This window comes from Zeus faber (genome assembly GCF_960531495.2).
Source record: "Zeus faber genome assembly, chromosome: 18".
Taxonomy (NCBI): domain Eukaryota; kingdom Metazoa; phylum Chordata; class Actinopteri; order Zeiformes; family Zeidae; genus Zeus; species Zeus faber.
In genome coordinates, this window is record NC_137210.1 from 25,595,878 (window position 1) to 25,613,866 (window position 17,989).

At 45.4% G+C, this 17,989-nt stretch overlaps 2 protein-coding genes across 3 annotated transcripts in view; both read left to right on the forward strand.

Annotated features, from left to right (window-relative positions):
* clasp1a (cytoplasmic linker associated protein 1a) overlaps nucleotides 1-9,000 on the forward strand; it is a gene marked incomplete at its 5' end in the record, with an annotated part of 114,158 nt that extends 105,158 nt beyond the window's left edge. For both annotated transcript variants that reach the window (XM_080019567.1, XM_080019568.1), the window contains 7 exons: nucleotides 79-226; nucleotides 1,194-1,440; nucleotides 3,278-3,468; nucleotides 3,818-3,946; nucleotides 4,518-4,724; nucleotides 6,164-6,280; nucleotides 8,620-9,000. In XM_080019567.1, coding sequence (XP_079875693.1) covers nucleotides 79-226; nucleotides 1,194-1,440; nucleotides 3,278-3,468; nucleotides 3,818-3,946; nucleotides 4,518-4,724; nucleotides 6,164-6,280; nucleotides 8,620-8,706 — 1,126 coding nt within the window. In that variant the 3' untranslated portion in view covers nucleotides 8,707-9,000. The remainder of the gene's footprint in view (nucleotides 1-78; nucleotides 227-1,193; nucleotides 1,441-3,277; nucleotides 3,469-3,817; nucleotides 3,947-4,517; nucleotides 4,725-6,163; nucleotides 6,281-8,619) is intronic.
* Nucleotides 9,001-14,498: 5,498 nt separating this feature from the next.
* Nucleotides 14,499-17,989, forward strand: part of tfcp2l1 (transcription factor CP2-like 1) — a gene marked incomplete at both ends in the record, with an annotated part of 14,367 nt that continues 10,876 nt past the window's right edge. Inside the window, 3 exons of the mRNA XM_080018705.1 lie at nucleotides 14,499-14,554; nucleotides 15,478-15,623; nucleotides 17,343-17,416. Coding sequence (XP_079874831.1) covers nucleotides 14,499-14,554; nucleotides 15,478-15,623; nucleotides 17,343-17,416 — 276 coding nt within the window. The remainder of the gene's footprint in view (nucleotides 14,555-15,477; nucleotides 15,624-17,342; nucleotides 17,417-17,989) is intronic.

Below are 17,989 nucleotides of genomic sequence, written 5' to 3' on the forward strand. Positions count from 1 at the left end.
ACTGTAGAGATAGTAATCAATAACAACCAAACTCGTGTCACATTTGTCTCATCTGCGCGCGTGTTTTCCTGGGTGCAGCATGATGGAGTACGACACGGAGAACATGAACTCGGAGGAGATCTACAGCTCGCTGCGCGGCGTCACCGAGGCCATCCAGAGCTTCAGCTACCGCAGCCAGGAGGACCTGAATGAGCCGGTCCGCCGCGAGGGCAAGAGGGACGACGCGGTGAGTGACCATGAGAACTATGACCACGCTTTGAATATTCAGAAATAAGGAAAGAGGTCTTGAAACTGCTTTGTTTTAGAGGCGGGGAGATCAAGCGAGAAGGAAACAAATTTGGGGCAAAAATGGATAATTCTTGGGAGTGAGATAGTTAAACACAAACATTCCAAAAATTCCTGAATATTACTCAACTATATAGGAAACTGAAGACAAAGAACAATTCATCTATTGGCTATTTTGTAGTTGCCTCAACAAAAAATAATAATAATAAAAAATATAAAAATGTATATAGTAGATTCCATATAGTACATATATATATATATATACATGCAAATCCAGGGGCTTTACATAATAGAAGGCAATCAAATAGCAATAATAATAATAATTATTATTTTGTTTACATTATTATAGCATTTAATAAAAATAAGTAAATCTCATACTCTATATATATATATATGTGTATATATATATATATATATATATATATATATATATATATATATAGTACTTCAACTCGTTTCAGTTTTGGGTCATGAATTGAGACTGCACCATTTATTGAGTGTTGAACTCAAGTAAAGGCTTAAATTGTATGAAGGAAAACTTAAAACAAACAGACTAATGCAGTAATAATTATTCTAATATATTCTCCCACATTATTATTGTACTGTATATAACTTTTATTAATTCTGTTCTGTCTACCTTTGCTTTTACTTACTTGTGATCTACTTTATCTGGACATTTTAATTTTTAAGAAAAAACAAATGTTACCCACCCATACACATTCATACATATTGACAAATATCATTTTTGGCATGATCTATTAAAATGGCATGATGAAATAAATACATTCTCACCTCAGTTAAAACATTAGAAACATTAAAATCCCTGACATAATCCGAGGTTCTGGCAGCCCCGAGGCACAAGAATCTTGCTGTAACACCCTTCTGTCCGGTTACTCTTCTCCCCCAAGGCTGGGAGGGAGGGCGTGGCCTCCTCCCCCGGTTCGGACGCTCGCCTGGGCCTGGACGTGGTGGAGGGGGGACGCACGGCGCTGGACAACAAGACCTCGCTGCTCAACACCCCGTCACCGCGCTCCTTCTCAGGGCCGCGGGGTCGAGAGTTCGCCCCCTACGGCTACGGAGAAACCATCAGCGTCTATGACAAGAGCGCCTTGAAGGAGGCGGTCTTCGACGATGACGTGGAGCAGTTCCGTGACTGTAAGTCCCACTCTGGTTATTTTGCCCTGGGCAATAGCAATCGGGTTCCAAATTTTGGCTGGTCGCCCATTTTTACCTTTGTTGGATCTTTGGTTAATACAGCTTCTTTTGCGTCTTCTATCAATCTTGAATGTTCACAAAATGTAATTGGCACTCTTCAAATATTTCAAAAACAGTCATTTCTGCACTCTATGGACCACCAGATGGTTCATAGATCATCTTGTGGTCCATAGATCATCTGGTGGTCTGTAGATCATCTGGTGGTCCGTAGATCATCTGGTGGTCCAGGGATCATCTGGTGGTCCATAGATCATCTGGTGGTCTGTGGATCATCTGGTGGTCCCTAGTTCATCTGGTGGTCTGTAGATCATCTGGTGGTCCATAGACCATCTTTATGGACCACAAGATGGTCTACGGACCATTTCTATGGACAGCGGACCATCTGATGCTCCATTGACCATTTCAATGGACTGCAAGATAACTAGCCCCTCACAGAGTTTGTTTCAACTTGACATAAACTGAGCTTTTCAGCTACGCCTTGACCTGTAGAATGAGTTTAGCCTTAAATTTGTAGTGAAATACTCCTTGATAAGAAAGAAAGGTTGATCATTTTGACACTGAAGCAGTGGGTGCGAACTACAACATCCGGGGGCATGATCATGTGGTCACAACCTCTCTCATCAGTCACATCCATTCTCCCACTGTGTGATGTCATCACAGGCCCACGTTTTGGCAACATGGCAGAAAGGAGTTTTGTAGGAATGTAATTTTGTGATTTGTTTAGGTTGCTAAACACGGTATCCGCTGGAGGAACGCTAGGGAAAGCTGACATGTGGAGTCCAGTTATTTGTAGCTTAAACACCAGCTTATTGCAGTCAATGTGTGCGTGTTTACGTCTTGTATGGTTGTTTCCGTCCTCATCCCGCTGTGTACCCTCTGTCATTTGTACACCACCCTCCACCCCTGTTTCTCAGGCCGTCGTCAGGAATGTGGCGAAAACAAGACGGCGCTTCCCAAAGTCTTTGCTCCTGGTAAAGATGCACCCCTCGCTCCCAGCGCGTCACTCTCTCCCTCCACCCTTTGTTGCTATAGTTACGCTCCATCTCCATTTTTCTCATTGTCTTCTATCTAACTCCACCCCAGAGCCCCGACTAATCGCTTGAACTGTCCACCGTCTTGTAGGGTGCTAGCTGACTGATTTTGTACCTTTTTAATTGAATGTGTTTGTGAGACGGTGCTGCCATGGACTACACCTCTGCCAGCGCAGTCGTTTTTTGATCCGATGCATCATTTTTATTAATATCCATGATATTAATAAAAAGAAAATCTAGAGCGCTGTAGCTTCACAATGCAATAGAACTTCATGATCTAAACCACTTATTCTTTCCATCAAAGATAAAGCAAAAAATATATTCTGCTTAATGACTTCTGAACTTTTTCGTGACGATATATAGATCTTGTGCATAAGCTTAATGTAATATTTTAGTTGCCCTAAGTTCCAAGTCTTGCATCATTGATGTATTTTAAATATCTATCTATCTATGAATCTGTATCTATAATATATATAATATCTATCTATCTGGCTGATGGATACAGTAGATTGGTGTATAGATAGATGGATGGATAGATTTGCTGGTATTGTATATATGCAAGCTATATACATACTATATGCAAATATTTTAATGCTATATACATGAAATAATTATCTAACACGTTTTTTTTTACGTGTGTGTGTGTGTGTGTGTGTGTGTGTGTATATATATATATATACTGTAAAAGAACAGTATTATTTCCAGCTGCTCAAAGTACTCACTCTCCCCTTCCCACCTGTGAGCAGTTGGCCAGGACCACTCGGACCTGGTAGCCGACCTGCTGAAGGAGTTGTCCAATCACAACGAGCGCTCCGAGGAGCGTAAGGGAGCGCTGGTGGAGCTGCTGAAGATCACCAGGGAGGACAGCCTGGCCGTCTGGGACGAGCACTTCAAGACCATCCTGCTGCTCCTCCTGGAGACGCTGGGAGACAAAGACGTACGGACCTGGGGGCCGTGTACGCGCGCGTGTGTGTGTGTGTGCCTGTGTGTGTGTGTGCCTGTGTGTGCGTGTGTGTGTCAAAAAATACCAAGAGCAGAAACCATATACATATATCTATTGTTTATGTAGGTACATTGTGCAATGTTTATTGTGAAATATTTGTGATATCGGACTGATCAGATTTAAACTAGACATTTCTGAACTTCATAGTCTGATCTAGCTCTACCTGCTTTGTCGTAAGATCTGCGTTACCAATGATTGTTCCTCAAATACTTCTTGTGTGCAGCTATATTAGGAAAGCACGGATGGTCGTCCCCAAAACATATTGTCAAATTATCGATTTCAGCACACCATCCGGGCCATGGCGCTCCGCGTGCTGAAGGAGATTCTGAGGAACCAGCCGGCTCGCTTCAAGAACTACGCTGAGCTCACCATCATGAAGACCCTGGAGGCCCACAAAGACTCCCACAAGGAGGTAGACGGCCCGCCACTAGTCCCACTCTTTCCAACCATTCCTATCCGTTTCTGACTTCTTCCCATCCAGAAATTCTAAATCCCCCTCAGTATCACCTACTTTCTCTCCGTCCTTCGTCTCGTCCTGTATGTTCAGATTCAGGGGTGAGAGGTCTTGTCATTGAGACGCGGGGAGGCAAGTTAGAGTCTCTGTAAAGCGACAGCCTTTCTTTCTCGTTTTTATTTTAAGGTCTGAGTTTTTGAATGTTAGGGAGGACTTGTACCATAGAAATAGATAAAACACAAAACAAATACAAAATATCTGCATACAAACACAGTGGAAAATAAGTTAAAACCAACAAACAAACAATAGGCTAACCTATAAAAAAAAATTCCGGGACTGCGTAATAAATTGAGGGAGGCTAAAATGGTTAAAATACTTAAAGTACAGGAGTGTTTTGATGGGTGTAGCAAGGGACGGATTGAAGGCTCATGTCAGAGGACGGGTGGATTAAAGTCATGAGGGCATGTGTGTGGGCATGTGTGCCTAACTCAGTCTCAACCCCCCCCCCTCCCGGTGGTCCCTCCGTCAGGTGGTGCGTGCGGCGGAAGAGGCGGCCTCCACCCTGGCAGGCTCCATCCATCCAGAGCAGTGCATCAAGGTGCTGTGCCCCATCGTGCAGACGGCCGACTACCCCATCAACCTGGCCGCCATCAAGATGCAGACCAAGGTCATCGAGCGCATCACCAAGGACTCACTGCTGCAGCTGCTGCCGGACATCATCCCAGGACTGCTGCAGGTACTGTGGGGCGGTTCCAGGGGTTCCAGGTACTCAAGGGAGGGGTTTCACGGGTTCCAGGTACTCAAGGAGGGGTTCCACGGGTTCCAGGTACTATGAGGAGGAGTTCCACGGGTTCCAGGTACCGTGGGGGAGGGGCTCCAAAGGTTCCAGGTACTCAAGAGAGGGGCTCCATGGGTTCCAGGTACGAGAGAGAGAGAGAGAGAGAGAGAGAGAGAGAGAGAGAGAGAGAGAGAGAGAGAGAGAGAGAGAGAGGAGAGAGAGAGAGAGAGAGAGAGAGAGAGAGAGGAGAGAGAGAGAGAGAGAGAGAGAGAGAGAGAGAGAGAGAGAGAGAGAGAGAGAGAGAGAGCTGAGAACGGGTAAAAATGCGTTTTCAGAAACATGAAGACACCCCTCCGATGTGGGATCTCCACGTGAGGCTGTTCGGTTTTACAACCGTTCCCCAATCATCTGTACATGAAGTCGTACATGGTTTCTGGGGGGACGGGGGGACAGGGGGACAGGGGACGCGGCCGGCAGCCAAAACATCCCTGTCGGTATCTGAGGGCTTATTTGGACAACATGTTCATATTTGGACAGTGAACATTTTACCTTATTTGTACCTGGAAATGTTTGCTCGTACTTTGGACCTGCTGCCCTCACCTGTGCCACTCCTCCCACGTTCCTGTTGACCCCGTGGCTTAAGTCTTTATGTAAGTGGTGTGTGTGTGTGTGTGTGTGTGTGTGTGTGTGTGTGTGTGTGTGTGTGTGTGTGTGTGTGTGTGTGTGTGTGTGTGTGTGTGTGTGTGTGTGTGTGTGTGTACGTCTATCTGTCTTAATGGGTGTGTATGTGCTTACGTGTGTGTGTGTGTGTGTGTGTGTGTGTGTGCACGTGCGTGTGTGTACGTCTATCTGTCTTAATGGGTGTGTATGTGCTTGCATTTAAATACATGTCGTCATGACTGTTTTTTGTGTGTGGGGGCGGTTTATCTCTTTATCTAAGTGTGTGTGTGTGTGTGTGTGTGTGTGTGTGTGTGTGTGTGTGTATCTGTCGAAATATATGTATGTGCTTGCATATGTTTACATTACATTTAGCATATGTGTGGTTATGACTGTGTTTGTGTGCATTTAAGTGAGTGGGGTATGTCTTTAAGTTGGTGTGTGTGTGTGTGTGTGTGTGTGTGTGTGTGTGTGTGTGTGTGTGTGTGTGTGTGTGTGTGTGTGTGTGTGTGTGTGTGTGTGTGTGTGTGTGTGTGTGTGTGTGTGTGGTTTACTATACTTGTGAGGACCTGTCTCCTTGTTGACTATTTCTGTGGTTTAGAAATGCACCAGGGACATGGATCCTCACTTACCAGGTGTATTTACTCACACACTTATATGATACCGACGTGAGCGTGTGGGCGCGCGTGTGTGTGTGTTTTTTCTGTCGGAGCTCTGCTGACGTCCCCGGGTCTCTGCAGGGCTACGACAACACGGAGAGCAGCGTTCGCAAGGCCAGCGTGTTCTGCCTGGTGGCCATCTACTCTGTGATCGGAGAGGACCTGAAGCCTCACCTGGCACTGCTCACAGGCAGCAAGGTAGCACACACACACACACACACACACCCACACTGACTCTGACCCCCACGAGCCAAAACATATGTCTAAATCAGTCACAAGTATAGGAGGCTGTTCCTAAAATCGATCCCAGCCTTCCACTGAATCACTGGAACTCGCTGCCGATCTATTATTGTGGTTAAATGATTTGTTCGCAGCCACACAGGGTCATCTTTGCCCTATTTTCACCGTGTCCTTGTGTTACACAAGACTGCTGTAGATGTCAGAGGGCTGGAGGTCAACCATCAAAGGGGGCACCCCCAACCCACCCCACCCCACACCCTCTGCCCCAGCCAGCCCCACTGGTTGGCTGCGATGCCTTAATATCTGCTGGGCCTGAGCGGTCGTCGTTTTTTTGGGGTTTTTTTTTTAAGGGTAACCTTGAAAAAGCAGCCTCTGTCTGTGCTGACCGAGCACCCCTGCACAGCGGGTGGATTATTGCTAAAAGCTTTGACATTGCTGCGCCCGCTCCGACCAAACATTAATGCTCACCGTGCGGAGATCGTGAATCATTATCCGCGTACAGTCCAATCGCAGAAGTTCACATGGTACATGTTTTTTTTTATTAATTGTTTAGTTGTAAGGGGCATGCAGTGGTCTCCAAAGCGCTATTTATTATCATTTCGAGACTTGATTTGACTCCTGGAGACCGTTTGTTTATTGCGCCTGGCGCATTTACATGAAGTCATTGACACGGTGAGGATTACTGCGTTTCTACCGACGATTAACGTTGTAAAAAAAAAAATAAAATGCTTAACGGTTTGGAAAATTTTATTATGATGTAATAAAAAAAATAGACAACAACAAAATCAAATAATAAATAAAGCAGCCAACGAATCAGGACTGCCGGTTGACCTGGAATGGGTCGCTCTGCCGCTGTCCGTTAATCTGCTTCCCTCGATGGCGCCGGCGCCGCGTGCGTGTTTCCTGGTTTATCATTAAGTCGCTCTGCAATTATTGAAAGCTCCACTTGCAACCGACACGGGGGAAGCATTTCAGCGTGCTCCCCGGTTCTTTGTGAGTCTGTGTATTTGTCGAGGCGTGGGTCTCACCTCGGCTGAAAGTAAAAACATTCACATATTTCACACTCAACTTGGTCATTTCGACCACTCCCGCAGCGCTCAAACAGTCTGAATTCACTAATATGTTTTAACCTTGTACGACTTATTTATACTTATACTTACTTATACTACGTACTTATTGTAAGTCACTTCGGGGAAAAAAGCATCTGATGAATTACATCATGTAATGTTATATAATACTAATTGGTTTTCACACCAACATTAGCGGGTTTACCCGGGTTTTTTTAAACCCGCTAAAAACAGGTGATTGACACCTTTCCCACTGCCAGAAGAAATGGCGTCTTTTTCTGGTGCTGGTCGCGTTCCACGTCACGAACGCGGCAGAAAAGGGGCGCGTCGTGTTGGCAGTGCGCTTGGGAACCAAACAGGGGAGGAGACAGCAGCTCAAACAAACGACGACGTCAAACTGTAAAACTTGGAATAAAAAAAATAATAATAATAATAAATAAAATTTCAAGACGTCCTTTGAGACGTTCAAAGGAGTCGGATCGTTCATGAACCACCCGGCGCGGCGGCAGGAGCAGCGCGGGGCACCCCTGCGGCGACGGGGACCCGGGGACGACGCCGGAGCGACTCGGAGCCCGGCGGGCAGCGCGGGGGCTTCTCCGGCTCCCGGCATTTCACGGCCCCTCGTGTGGGGGCGGGGGAAGAGGAAAAAAAAAAAAAAAAAGTCAAAAACTCGTGGTTTCGATTTTGAATTCTGAGTGAGATGCGAAATGACGGAATGATTCACGGATGTCCCCGTTCATCCGTCCGTACGGAACTTCAAGGCACGTTGCGTCGGCCCCGGGCGCGCCGTTCACGTCAGAGCCCGTGGGGGGTGGAGCCCATTAAAACCCAGCTCGGTTGCAGCGTCATTGGACCCGTGACTGACACCCGGGTTTTAACTTTCCCTCTGGTGACTCATGCCGGTTGTCGGCCGGCATAATTTCGCACCATTTTGGTGGTTCTCAATCTTTGTCGGGGGCGTCTTTCACACAAATAACTAATGCAAAATGCAGCCATGTCCATTTTTAGGCAGCCCTCTCGCCTCGCTTTGTCGGCAGTTTCTGCCGCACGTTAAAAAACCCTAATCGCCCGAAAAATGTTCCCGGCCGGCACCTCGGCACGTTGCGTCCCCGCTCAGCCTTGGTCACACAATTTGAGGGGCAAAAAAATGCGATCCCTGAAGTTGGAGTGCCGCAGACCGCCGCCCCATCGCCGCGGTCTGAGTAATCGCGTTGACTTTTGCGTTTGCAGATGAAGCTGCTGAACCTCTACATCAAGAGGGCGCAGACCACCAACAGCAACAGCAGCAGCTCCTCCGACGTCTCCTCCCACAGCTAGTGGAGGCAGGTAGGTCGGCTGGTCCCGGGGGAGGGGGGCCCACGTCTCCTCCGCGACTTCTCTCCCGGACCCCGTCCTTCCACATCCACCCCTGCAGGAGACCCCCCGCCCCCCACTCCACCCCCCCACCCCCCTCCCCGCCCGCTGTTCCAGACCACCTTGTTGTGGGAAGAAATTGTGTTTTGAATGTAGCGGAGGTTTCGTTTTTTGTTTTTTGTTTTTCTTCCCGGTGGGGCGTCCTCGCGCCTGCGTTTTCACGATGGAGGCCCCGTCGCCCCCGGCGACCCACACGGAAGACGCTGCGATGAGGACCGGCAGGGGGGGGGGGGGGGGGGGTCGAGGGGGTTTGCCGCCTTGAGGCTTGGCAGATTTGAAACTGGGCGGGGCGAGGAAATAGTTCTTTTTATTTAATTGTATTTGTTATCATTTGGCTGGCCCAGTGATGTGGTGTGAGGCCGGTGGGGTTTGAGGTCACGTCTCCCAACCAAACCAAAATATTTAAGATGTTGAAAAGGTCACATTCAAAATAAATCCTGTTTGAGGGGAACATTGACACAAGAGAACGTACACGACTGTATTTTTAGTTGATATTTAATGTTTGTCAATCATTCATGGAGGGATATGAGCGCTCATGACTGTCTAGCTTTCGATGATAATTTGTTATTAAAGATTTACTGAAATGTCTTTTATTTTATTTTATTTTTTTCCTCCTCTTTTTTTTTGGGGGGGGGGGCGGCGAATTTGGCAAACGCCAACACATTCCGGACTTACTTTCCGCCCCGGCGACAAAAAAATTGACGTCCTCCATTGGGAGAAACGCTGTTGATCTTTTTTTTTTTGCGCATTCTAAAATCGTTAACGATTTCAAATCCACGACGGCTCCGTGAAATGAACGCGAGCCGACCTCGGCTTCCTGCGGCGGAGACGGCCGGCGCTGGCGGGTTGCGCCGCAGGACCTAACCACGGTTACGTCTTTGGTCGCCCCCCCCCCCCACCCCGTCTCCAAAGTTTGCCTTCTTCTCGTGGATGGCATGCCGCCACCGCCGACGGTGGCGGCATGCGCGCGGCGTTTGGCGTTGAATGGTTGTTTTTTCCTTCTTGAAGTGCCAGGTGAAGACGCGTCACGGGTCCATATGAAATGTGGACTTTGTAGACTGTTTCAATAGGTAGTCTCATGGATTACCACTTTAAGTCTTATAAACCGCAATCTGCCGGCTCTTTGCTTGTGGCCAGGGCTGCTGCTGCTCCGTCAAAGTGCCCCGACTCAACAGGAACAGGAAGAGGAAGAGGAAGAGGAAGAGGAACCCCGCAGCCCTTTTTTTTTTGTTGTTTTTTTTTTTGTAGATGCGGTGAATGTTCTCCCATTTCCAAGCCGGTCGTTTCCGAAACTCACCCAACCCCCCCGACGAGCCGGAGGCCTTATCCATCCTTCTCACCACAGACTATCCAACACAAACGTCCATCTTTACTTCGAGGAGGTGTCCAGCTGTCTCTCTCTCTCTCTCTCTCTCTCTCTCTCTCTCTCTCTCTCTCTCTCTCTCTCTCTCTCTCTCTCTCTCTCTCTCTCTCGGGTTCTCCAAAATGTGAATCCACGTCGTAGGGTTTCAACCATTAAGGTGGTTTGAGGAGGTGGCAGAGTGACGCCGCTGTCCAAGCCCTTCACCTTAAAACGAAAAGAAAAAAAAAAGACCCGGCGGCTTCTTCTTCTTCTTCTTTTTCTTCTTCTACTTTTTCTTCTTCTTCTTCTTCTTCTTCTTCTTCTTCTACTTTTTCTTCTTCTTCTTTTTCTTCTTCTTTTTCTTTTTCTTTTTCTTCTTCTTTTTCTTTTTCTTCTTCTTCTTCTTCTTTTTCTTCTTCTTCATCTTCTTCTTTTTCTTCTTCTTCTTCTGCAATAACCCAACAATCAAACCGTCGAAGGATGTTTTTTTGGTTGTTTTTTTTTGTACATAAAACTTTTTGGAAACTGCTTCGCAAAGAACTTTACACGATGGAGGAGATGGAGAAATAAGGAGACGGGGGTCGGGGGGCAAAAACAAAAACTTGGCTATTTGACTTTGTTGCACGCAGGATACCCTAGCTTACATGTTATTTGCAGGCGCCCCACCGAGAGGAGGCGGAGGAGGTAGTTGCCACGGCAACCTCCAACTCCACAGGATCCTAAAGACAAGGTGCCGGCGGGGGCTGAGTACGGGGGGGGACCAGGTACGGGGAGGATTCCCGGCGCTCTCTTTCCTCCTTCAACGGTACATTTTTATCATGTTGCTGATCTTGAGTTGGGATGGCGGTTGGACGCGGGGGTTTCTCCGGGTTTTTCCTTTCCTATTTGAATTAAACGTACAGTATTTATTTCACATTTGGACCCACTTGTGTCCTTCTGAGGGCCCCCTGGAGCTCGTCCCCTGGGCTGCTTGACAGTGTTCGGTCGGGAAGTGACTGAGTTGATGTACAGAGGTGACAAACAGTTAGTTCTAAGTTAGTTTTAAGTTAGTTCTAAGTTAGTTTTAAGTTAGTTTTAAGTTAGTTTTAAGTTAGTTATAAGTTAGATTTAGTTTAGATCAATTGGGGGGGGTTTATCGAAAATGAATATCGGCGACATGTGTACCCGGCCCTTTGCACTTGACCTTACACCTTGGACTTTTCTGTGTTCTACCTGGCGACTCCCCTCCGGCAAGTACAGCGGTTCAGCAAGAGACACGACTTTGAAATCCGGGTTTTTGCCAAATCCTTGAAAAATGTCCCAAAAATGCTCTGATCCACTGCGTTGATCCATTGCTGATCCCTATAAATAAAACACATCAATAAATAACACGGTGTTCCCTGCAAAACTGTTCACTATGCATGTTAAGACTTGCCTTTTTTCTTTTGTCTGATTCCGTCATGTAATATTCATGCCTGTATTTATATATTATATTTGTTTTATTTCATTTTCCTTTTCTTTTTATTTTATTGTCTTTCATGACAAATTGTACAGAAGTTTTGTTTTTGTTGTTGTTGACATCCACCTGTGATTTGCAACAGTGTAAAAAAAAAAAGAAAAAAACAATAAAAATGTTTGTTCTAGAAATAAACAGACGATAAGAAGTGGCCAGGATTGTCAATTAATAGTTTTGTTGTCGTTAATTGAACGAATAATCATCTCTATGCTGGTATAATAATACACTTGTGAAGAACAGTCATTCATTGGCATTGAACATCGGAACAAAAAAAATTGCGTAAACGGTCAATTTGCTTCAACCCAAACTATGGAAGGCGGTTGAAACTCTGCTTCATAAACGACGGAAAATAGAGCTTGTGTTGCAAGGTCAAAACTGCAAGTACCAGACGGAACAGCCGCTCTGTGTTCATCAGAACGAGTTTCACTCTGAAAGTGAGGACTACGAGTGGCGATGAAAGGTTTGACTCTTTTTTTGGGGGGGGGGGGGAGTTTCGGTCCTTGACGAGTCACTCGGTAAAAAAGAGTCGTTCGAAAAAGAATCATTCAATTCCGTCGCAATGATTTATTTCGGTGGAATGCTCGGTGTGAATCAGTCACACTCGATATGGACGATGGAAAGTGCTTCATCCATTTTTGCCGTGGTCTTTGCATTCGAAGATCCACTGTTTTGCCGCAGTGACTCCCGAGCCATTTAAAAGGTCCATTTGCAACAGACAAATAATTTGCGAGTCTTGCGCCACCAACCATGAGTCGACCATAATAATAATAATAACAATAATAATATTAACAATAATAGAAATAGCAATAATAATAATAATAACAATAATAGTAATAACAGGAATAATAACAATAATAATAATTACAATAACAATAATAATAACAATAAGCACAGCTTTGTGTTTGTGACGTTTTTCGTGATTGACAGGAGAGTGCTTTAGGATTATCTCATTGTAAAAAGTGCCGTGGAAGAGAAAAGGTGGATTATGAAATAACCGACAACGGAATGAGTGTTTTTATTTTATCATGTTCTTATTGAGAAGAAGCCTCGTATTTTACAGACATTCCCAAAGGGGGCAGCGCTGCTGTTTCTAAGTATGCGTAGAGTACACGACGGACATTGCTCAATGTAAACTTGTACAAGTTGTTGTAAATATAAAAAACAAAACACAAGAGAAAAAACACGTCCCCCGTCCCACCCCCAACCCCTGTGTCCTTAAACATGTCATGCACAGGAGAAACAAGTCACTTTTTAAAAATGACGAGTGCTTCTATTTTACTAGTGATTCCAACAGTTTTTAGTAACTTGGAATGACCAGCTCCTTTTCTTGCTGTTACTACTAACGATGCATTCTTCACCCGCGATGAGAAATGACGAGACAGACAGCTTGTTGATGGTTTCATTTCAAATGTTAACGGCAAAAAGAAAAATTTGTAAGAGTAACAACGGGAAAAGGCACTAGTCCCTGATGAGTAAGCACTAATACTCAACCACTAGACTCTAGTAAAACTGAAATAGAGACTAGAGTAACAATGAGAATAGATTCCAGTTGGAGGCAAGTATTTGAATTTCAAACATGGAGCCACATTGGATTCAGTAACAAAATTGCCCAAATTGTTACGAGAAACATTACAATAGTTACTGGTAACATTTGGAATAGTTACTTGTATCAAATTAATAAGTACTAGTACCTAATACTTTTTGACCAGTTACTTAAATATAAGTATAAATTAAACATGAAAATATTCAATCCATGAAACCAACGGGCAACTTATTCCTGACCGCTGAACATTTCCATCTGAAATGTGTGTGTGATACTGGAGTTTTAGGCTGTGTTTTGCTGCTCCGCGGTGATCCAGCGGCATCATGGGAATGTTGTGTCCACGGTGTTTCGGGTGTTTAAACATTACCCCGGGACGTTCCGCTTCTCAGGCTTCTTAATCAATAGACGGCGCTTTACGGCAATTGTTCATTGCTGCTGTCGGGTCTATTCTATGTAAATACACCCAAAAACATAGTAATTTACAATGATTTATGTTTTATTATTGTTATCATAATTATTAGATATTTAATATCAGTGTTAGCTCAATTTGTATATACTGTATGTAACGTATGTATTTGATTTAGCTTGACATTTATAGTCAGATTTTTTACATTTTCTATGTTTTTATGCGGGCTATTAACACCACCCACAACACAACCCCTTTTTTGTGTTTTTACCAAAAAACATGAATAGATTAGACTTAAAAAGAGACTTCAAAACATAATCATTTACAATTTATTAGAGGTCCGTGTCTGGAACACGACAAACCCTGAACCAACCCACTTGGTTGAGGTCTCGTTAGAACCGGGGACGTCTCAGACATCTCGTAATAACCAAAGATACATAAATAGACTTGAAAACATAATGTATTATTTATTATTATGGTTGACATCATTATTATATATCCTATAATTATTATATAAAAAGTATATCATTATAATATATGTGATTATTTTATAACTGAAATCATTATTAATGTGTCTTTTTTTCATTTATTTTGACTATTGATTTTGCCCATTGTATGTTTTTGTTGAAACCACAAAATACAGATATCTTTTCACGAAACAGTCTGGCCTCAGTGTCAACAAGTGGTGAACCTGAAATGCAGCTTTATTGCTCCATCTGGCAACCCCTGAGGTCTCTCTCAAAGGTCAACCAAGGTATGGCTGACGTCACTGGAGGTATCCAGTATAAGAGCCGTCCCAGGGCGGGTTTTTGGGCCATAGAACTGAAAACCTGCAGCCACCTTCTGTACCTCCTCCGCCCCCTCCGCCTTTCGCCCTCTGGGATCCTGGAGCAGTGTCGCTCTGGAGAAAATGCTGTTCTGCCACTCGCAGCCTGAGTCCTTCCAGCAGTCTGCAACATACATTCGGTAAGAACTGTCTCATTTAATGCTGGTTTTTAGTTTTTCTCCTCTTTTCTCTTTTTGTGGGCTTAAAAAAACAAACAATATTTCAGTAATAATTAGTACCACTACAACTTGTCACTTGAAAGTATTTTATTATTATTGTTATTATTATTATTAATAATAATAATAATAATAATAATAATAATAATAATTAATAATAACAATGATAATAATATTGTTTTCCTTTATTTGTTTAGTTTTTTAGTTTTTCACTTTTTCTTTTCTTCTTGTGTTTTCTTTCTATTGTTTCTTAAATGTCTGAAAAGGTCAATCAGTAATAATTATAGACAGATACTTTAACTAAAAAAACAGACTTTTTTCAGATTGCATTTGTATTTTATACAAGCATTGGAAAAAACAAACAAAAAAAAAACAACAAAACAAACAAATTCCCACTCATTATCTCAACTCCCCCTCCCTCCCTCCCTCCCTCCCTCCTTCCCCCCCCTCCCTCCCTCCCTCCCTCCTTCCCTCCCTCCTCTCTTCAAGTATCAGTGTTGTCAGTCTGAGTAAATATTTACTTACAATTTACTGTCAGCCACCGACCCCACGTAACAAACACCTTTGCTCCCTTGCCGCTCAGAAAAAAATAATAAAAACAGTGATTAGATAGAGTTCAACACACAGCTCCTCTCCCCCTGACTCCCCCTGACTCCCCCTGACTCCCCCTGACTGCCCCTCACTCCCCCTGACTGCCCCTCACTCCCCCTGACTGCCCCCGACTGCCCCCGACTCCCCCTGACTCCCCCTGACTGCCCCTGACTCCCCCTGACTCCCCCTGACTGCCCCTCACTCCCCCTGACTGCCCCTCACTCCCCCTGACTCCCCCTGACTGCCCCTGACTCCCCCTGACCCCCCGGACTCCCCCCCCTCTCTGCCCCCCGCAGGGAGGCCCTGGCGCCCTTCCTGAAGCATGAAGCTCGGCACATGGCGGAGGCGGACGCCCGGTGCGCTCCCTTCCAGTACGTCCTCTGCGCCGCCACCTCGCCGGCGGTGAAGCAGCAGGACGAGACGCTGACGTACCTTAACCAAGGTAGCCCCCCCGCCCCCCGCCCCCTGCACCCGCCCCCCCGCTGTGGTCTCTGAACGCACCAGAGCTCCTTCTCATCCAGTGTAGCCTCAGTTGGTTAGATCCTACTAACGGGCGTTTTAAAGCCCTGTGCCCCGCCCAAATGTTAAGAGATGAGGCGGTTTGGAAAAAAGGTTTTTCATATTATTAATAATCATAATAATCCTAATCATAATCATAATAACCTTTTTTTGTAGAGCACCCGTCACACGCGATATGCAGCCTAGTGCTTTACATTCAAACAGTAACAATAAAGGCAAAGTAAACGAGCAAAAAGCAATTAATAAAAATAGGTAAATATTATACGATTCTCGTTTCAGGCTTGGAGCGATCACCATCGGTCCTCAGCAAATTATTTTAAATCAGTATTTACTTTGAAGTAAAGCCGGCTTTACACTGAATCCGAAAACGACCGGCATATAAGGTTCTGTTTTTTTTCCTGTAGCACAGTAGTTTACTCTGCTGGACATTCACCCTTTTCCATGAATGAGATAAAACTTCCTTTGCATTGTTTTTGCAAAGTGCGAAAAAATGAAATCGACGCTATTCATTAGTATAAATAATATGTCCGGGTCATTATTTTGTATACGTGACTTATTTATTTAGTTTTAAGCCCAATTCCAATCATTCACTTCCGGTCGCAGCGTCGGATCCAAAATTTGTCTCCGGAGTTAAAAAACGTAAATGTGTCCCGGAGCCTCGATCGGATGCGAAAAAAAAAAGTAGCTCATCGCAGAGAGGCGGGGCTTACTGCGCGGGGGAGGGGCTTATCACAGGGGGGCGGGGCTTATCATCTGTAGAATCCGATTGTTCGCAGAAATGAGCAGATTTGCGGCTTGTTGTCGTTTGTCGGATTCAGTGCAAAGCGGCTCAAGGCGAGCCATGCGCATTATTCACGAGGAGGAATAACTCCGTTCGTGCTGTTTAGTTCGTTCGTTTCTCTTCCATGAACTTTAATCAAACTCCAAAAGCCCCAAACCCATTTTCTCATCTCATTGTTCCCTCCTCTATACATCCCTCTCGTTCCCTCACTCTCCCGTAACATTCTGCTTTCCACCTAATTCCGAACGACCGGACTGGATCGAAACCACGGGGTTGCGGGTGTTTCCTCTACTTTTGTTATTCATGTCCGTATTGTTTAAAGTGTGACCTCATGTTCATGTTTTCACTGCTTGATGGTTTTGTCGTCGTTACATTTGAATTCCATTGTCGCCCCTAAAAGCTGAGACTACAGAGGTTAGGTCAGCGCTGGTAAATCTGCCCGACACTGGATCTAAAAGCCAATTCGACCTGATAAATCCAGTTAAAAAGGCTGATTTGATGAGTAACTACGGTGGCACCCGAAAATGAGATTCCCAGGGTGGTGCTGTTGGCATTTGTTAAAAAATATGATTTAATTGCCATCGGTGTCTGGATTCCACACAAGGGGCTGTAAGTCTGCTACTTTGCTGTTTGTTACATACCCTTAATTATTAGCTGGGTTGGAGCTGTATACAGTGCAGGCTTTTTAGGAACTGGCCCAGACATTTGAACTATTTCGTAAAAAGAAAAAAAGAAAAAAAAAGATTTTTAATTTGATTTGCCTCGATTCCTTCCCCCCACTGCCCCTCTTTTCTGATTGACTGATTTTTTTTCCCCATTTTTCAATTTTAATCAGGTTTGTTTTAATGTTTTAAAATGTAGGTCAGTCCTACGAAATCCGTATGCTTAACAGAAAACTAGTGGAGTGTACAGATATAAGCAGCAAATGTGTGAAGGTAGGTTGAAGGTTCTTATGTATGTACTGTCTGTTTGTTTACTTTCCCCTTTTCATGTGACTTCTCCTCCTTGGCCTTTTCCTCCTCCTCTCTCCTCCTCCTCCTCCTCCTTCTCTCGCCTCTGTTTGCGTCTCCTTTCTCTTCTTTGTGGCAGGTCGCTCGGCCCCTCTCTTCCACTCAGGGTGTCTCTCCATCCCGGGAGCTTTTGGTTCTTTTTCCCTCAACTTAAACCTGAACTCTCCCCCCTTCGCTTCCTCCCTGGCGGCGGTGTCGGGCCCCTCACCCTCGGCGCCGCGGTGTCGGGGCCCCTCACCCTCGGCGCCCGTCGGTGTCGGGCCCTCACCCTTGTGTCGGGCCCTCGACGATCGGCGCCGCGGTGTCGGGCCCCTCACCCTCGGGCGCCGCGGTGTCGGCCCCTCACCCTTGTGTCGGGCCCTCACCCTCTGGCGCGCCCGCGCGGCGTCGGGCCCCCACCCTCGGCACGGCACCGCCCGCCGTCACGTCCTCCCTCGGCTCCTTCTTTCCCCCGTTTTAACTTTGCGCTTTTCGTTTCTCCTTTTGGCTCGTGCTGCT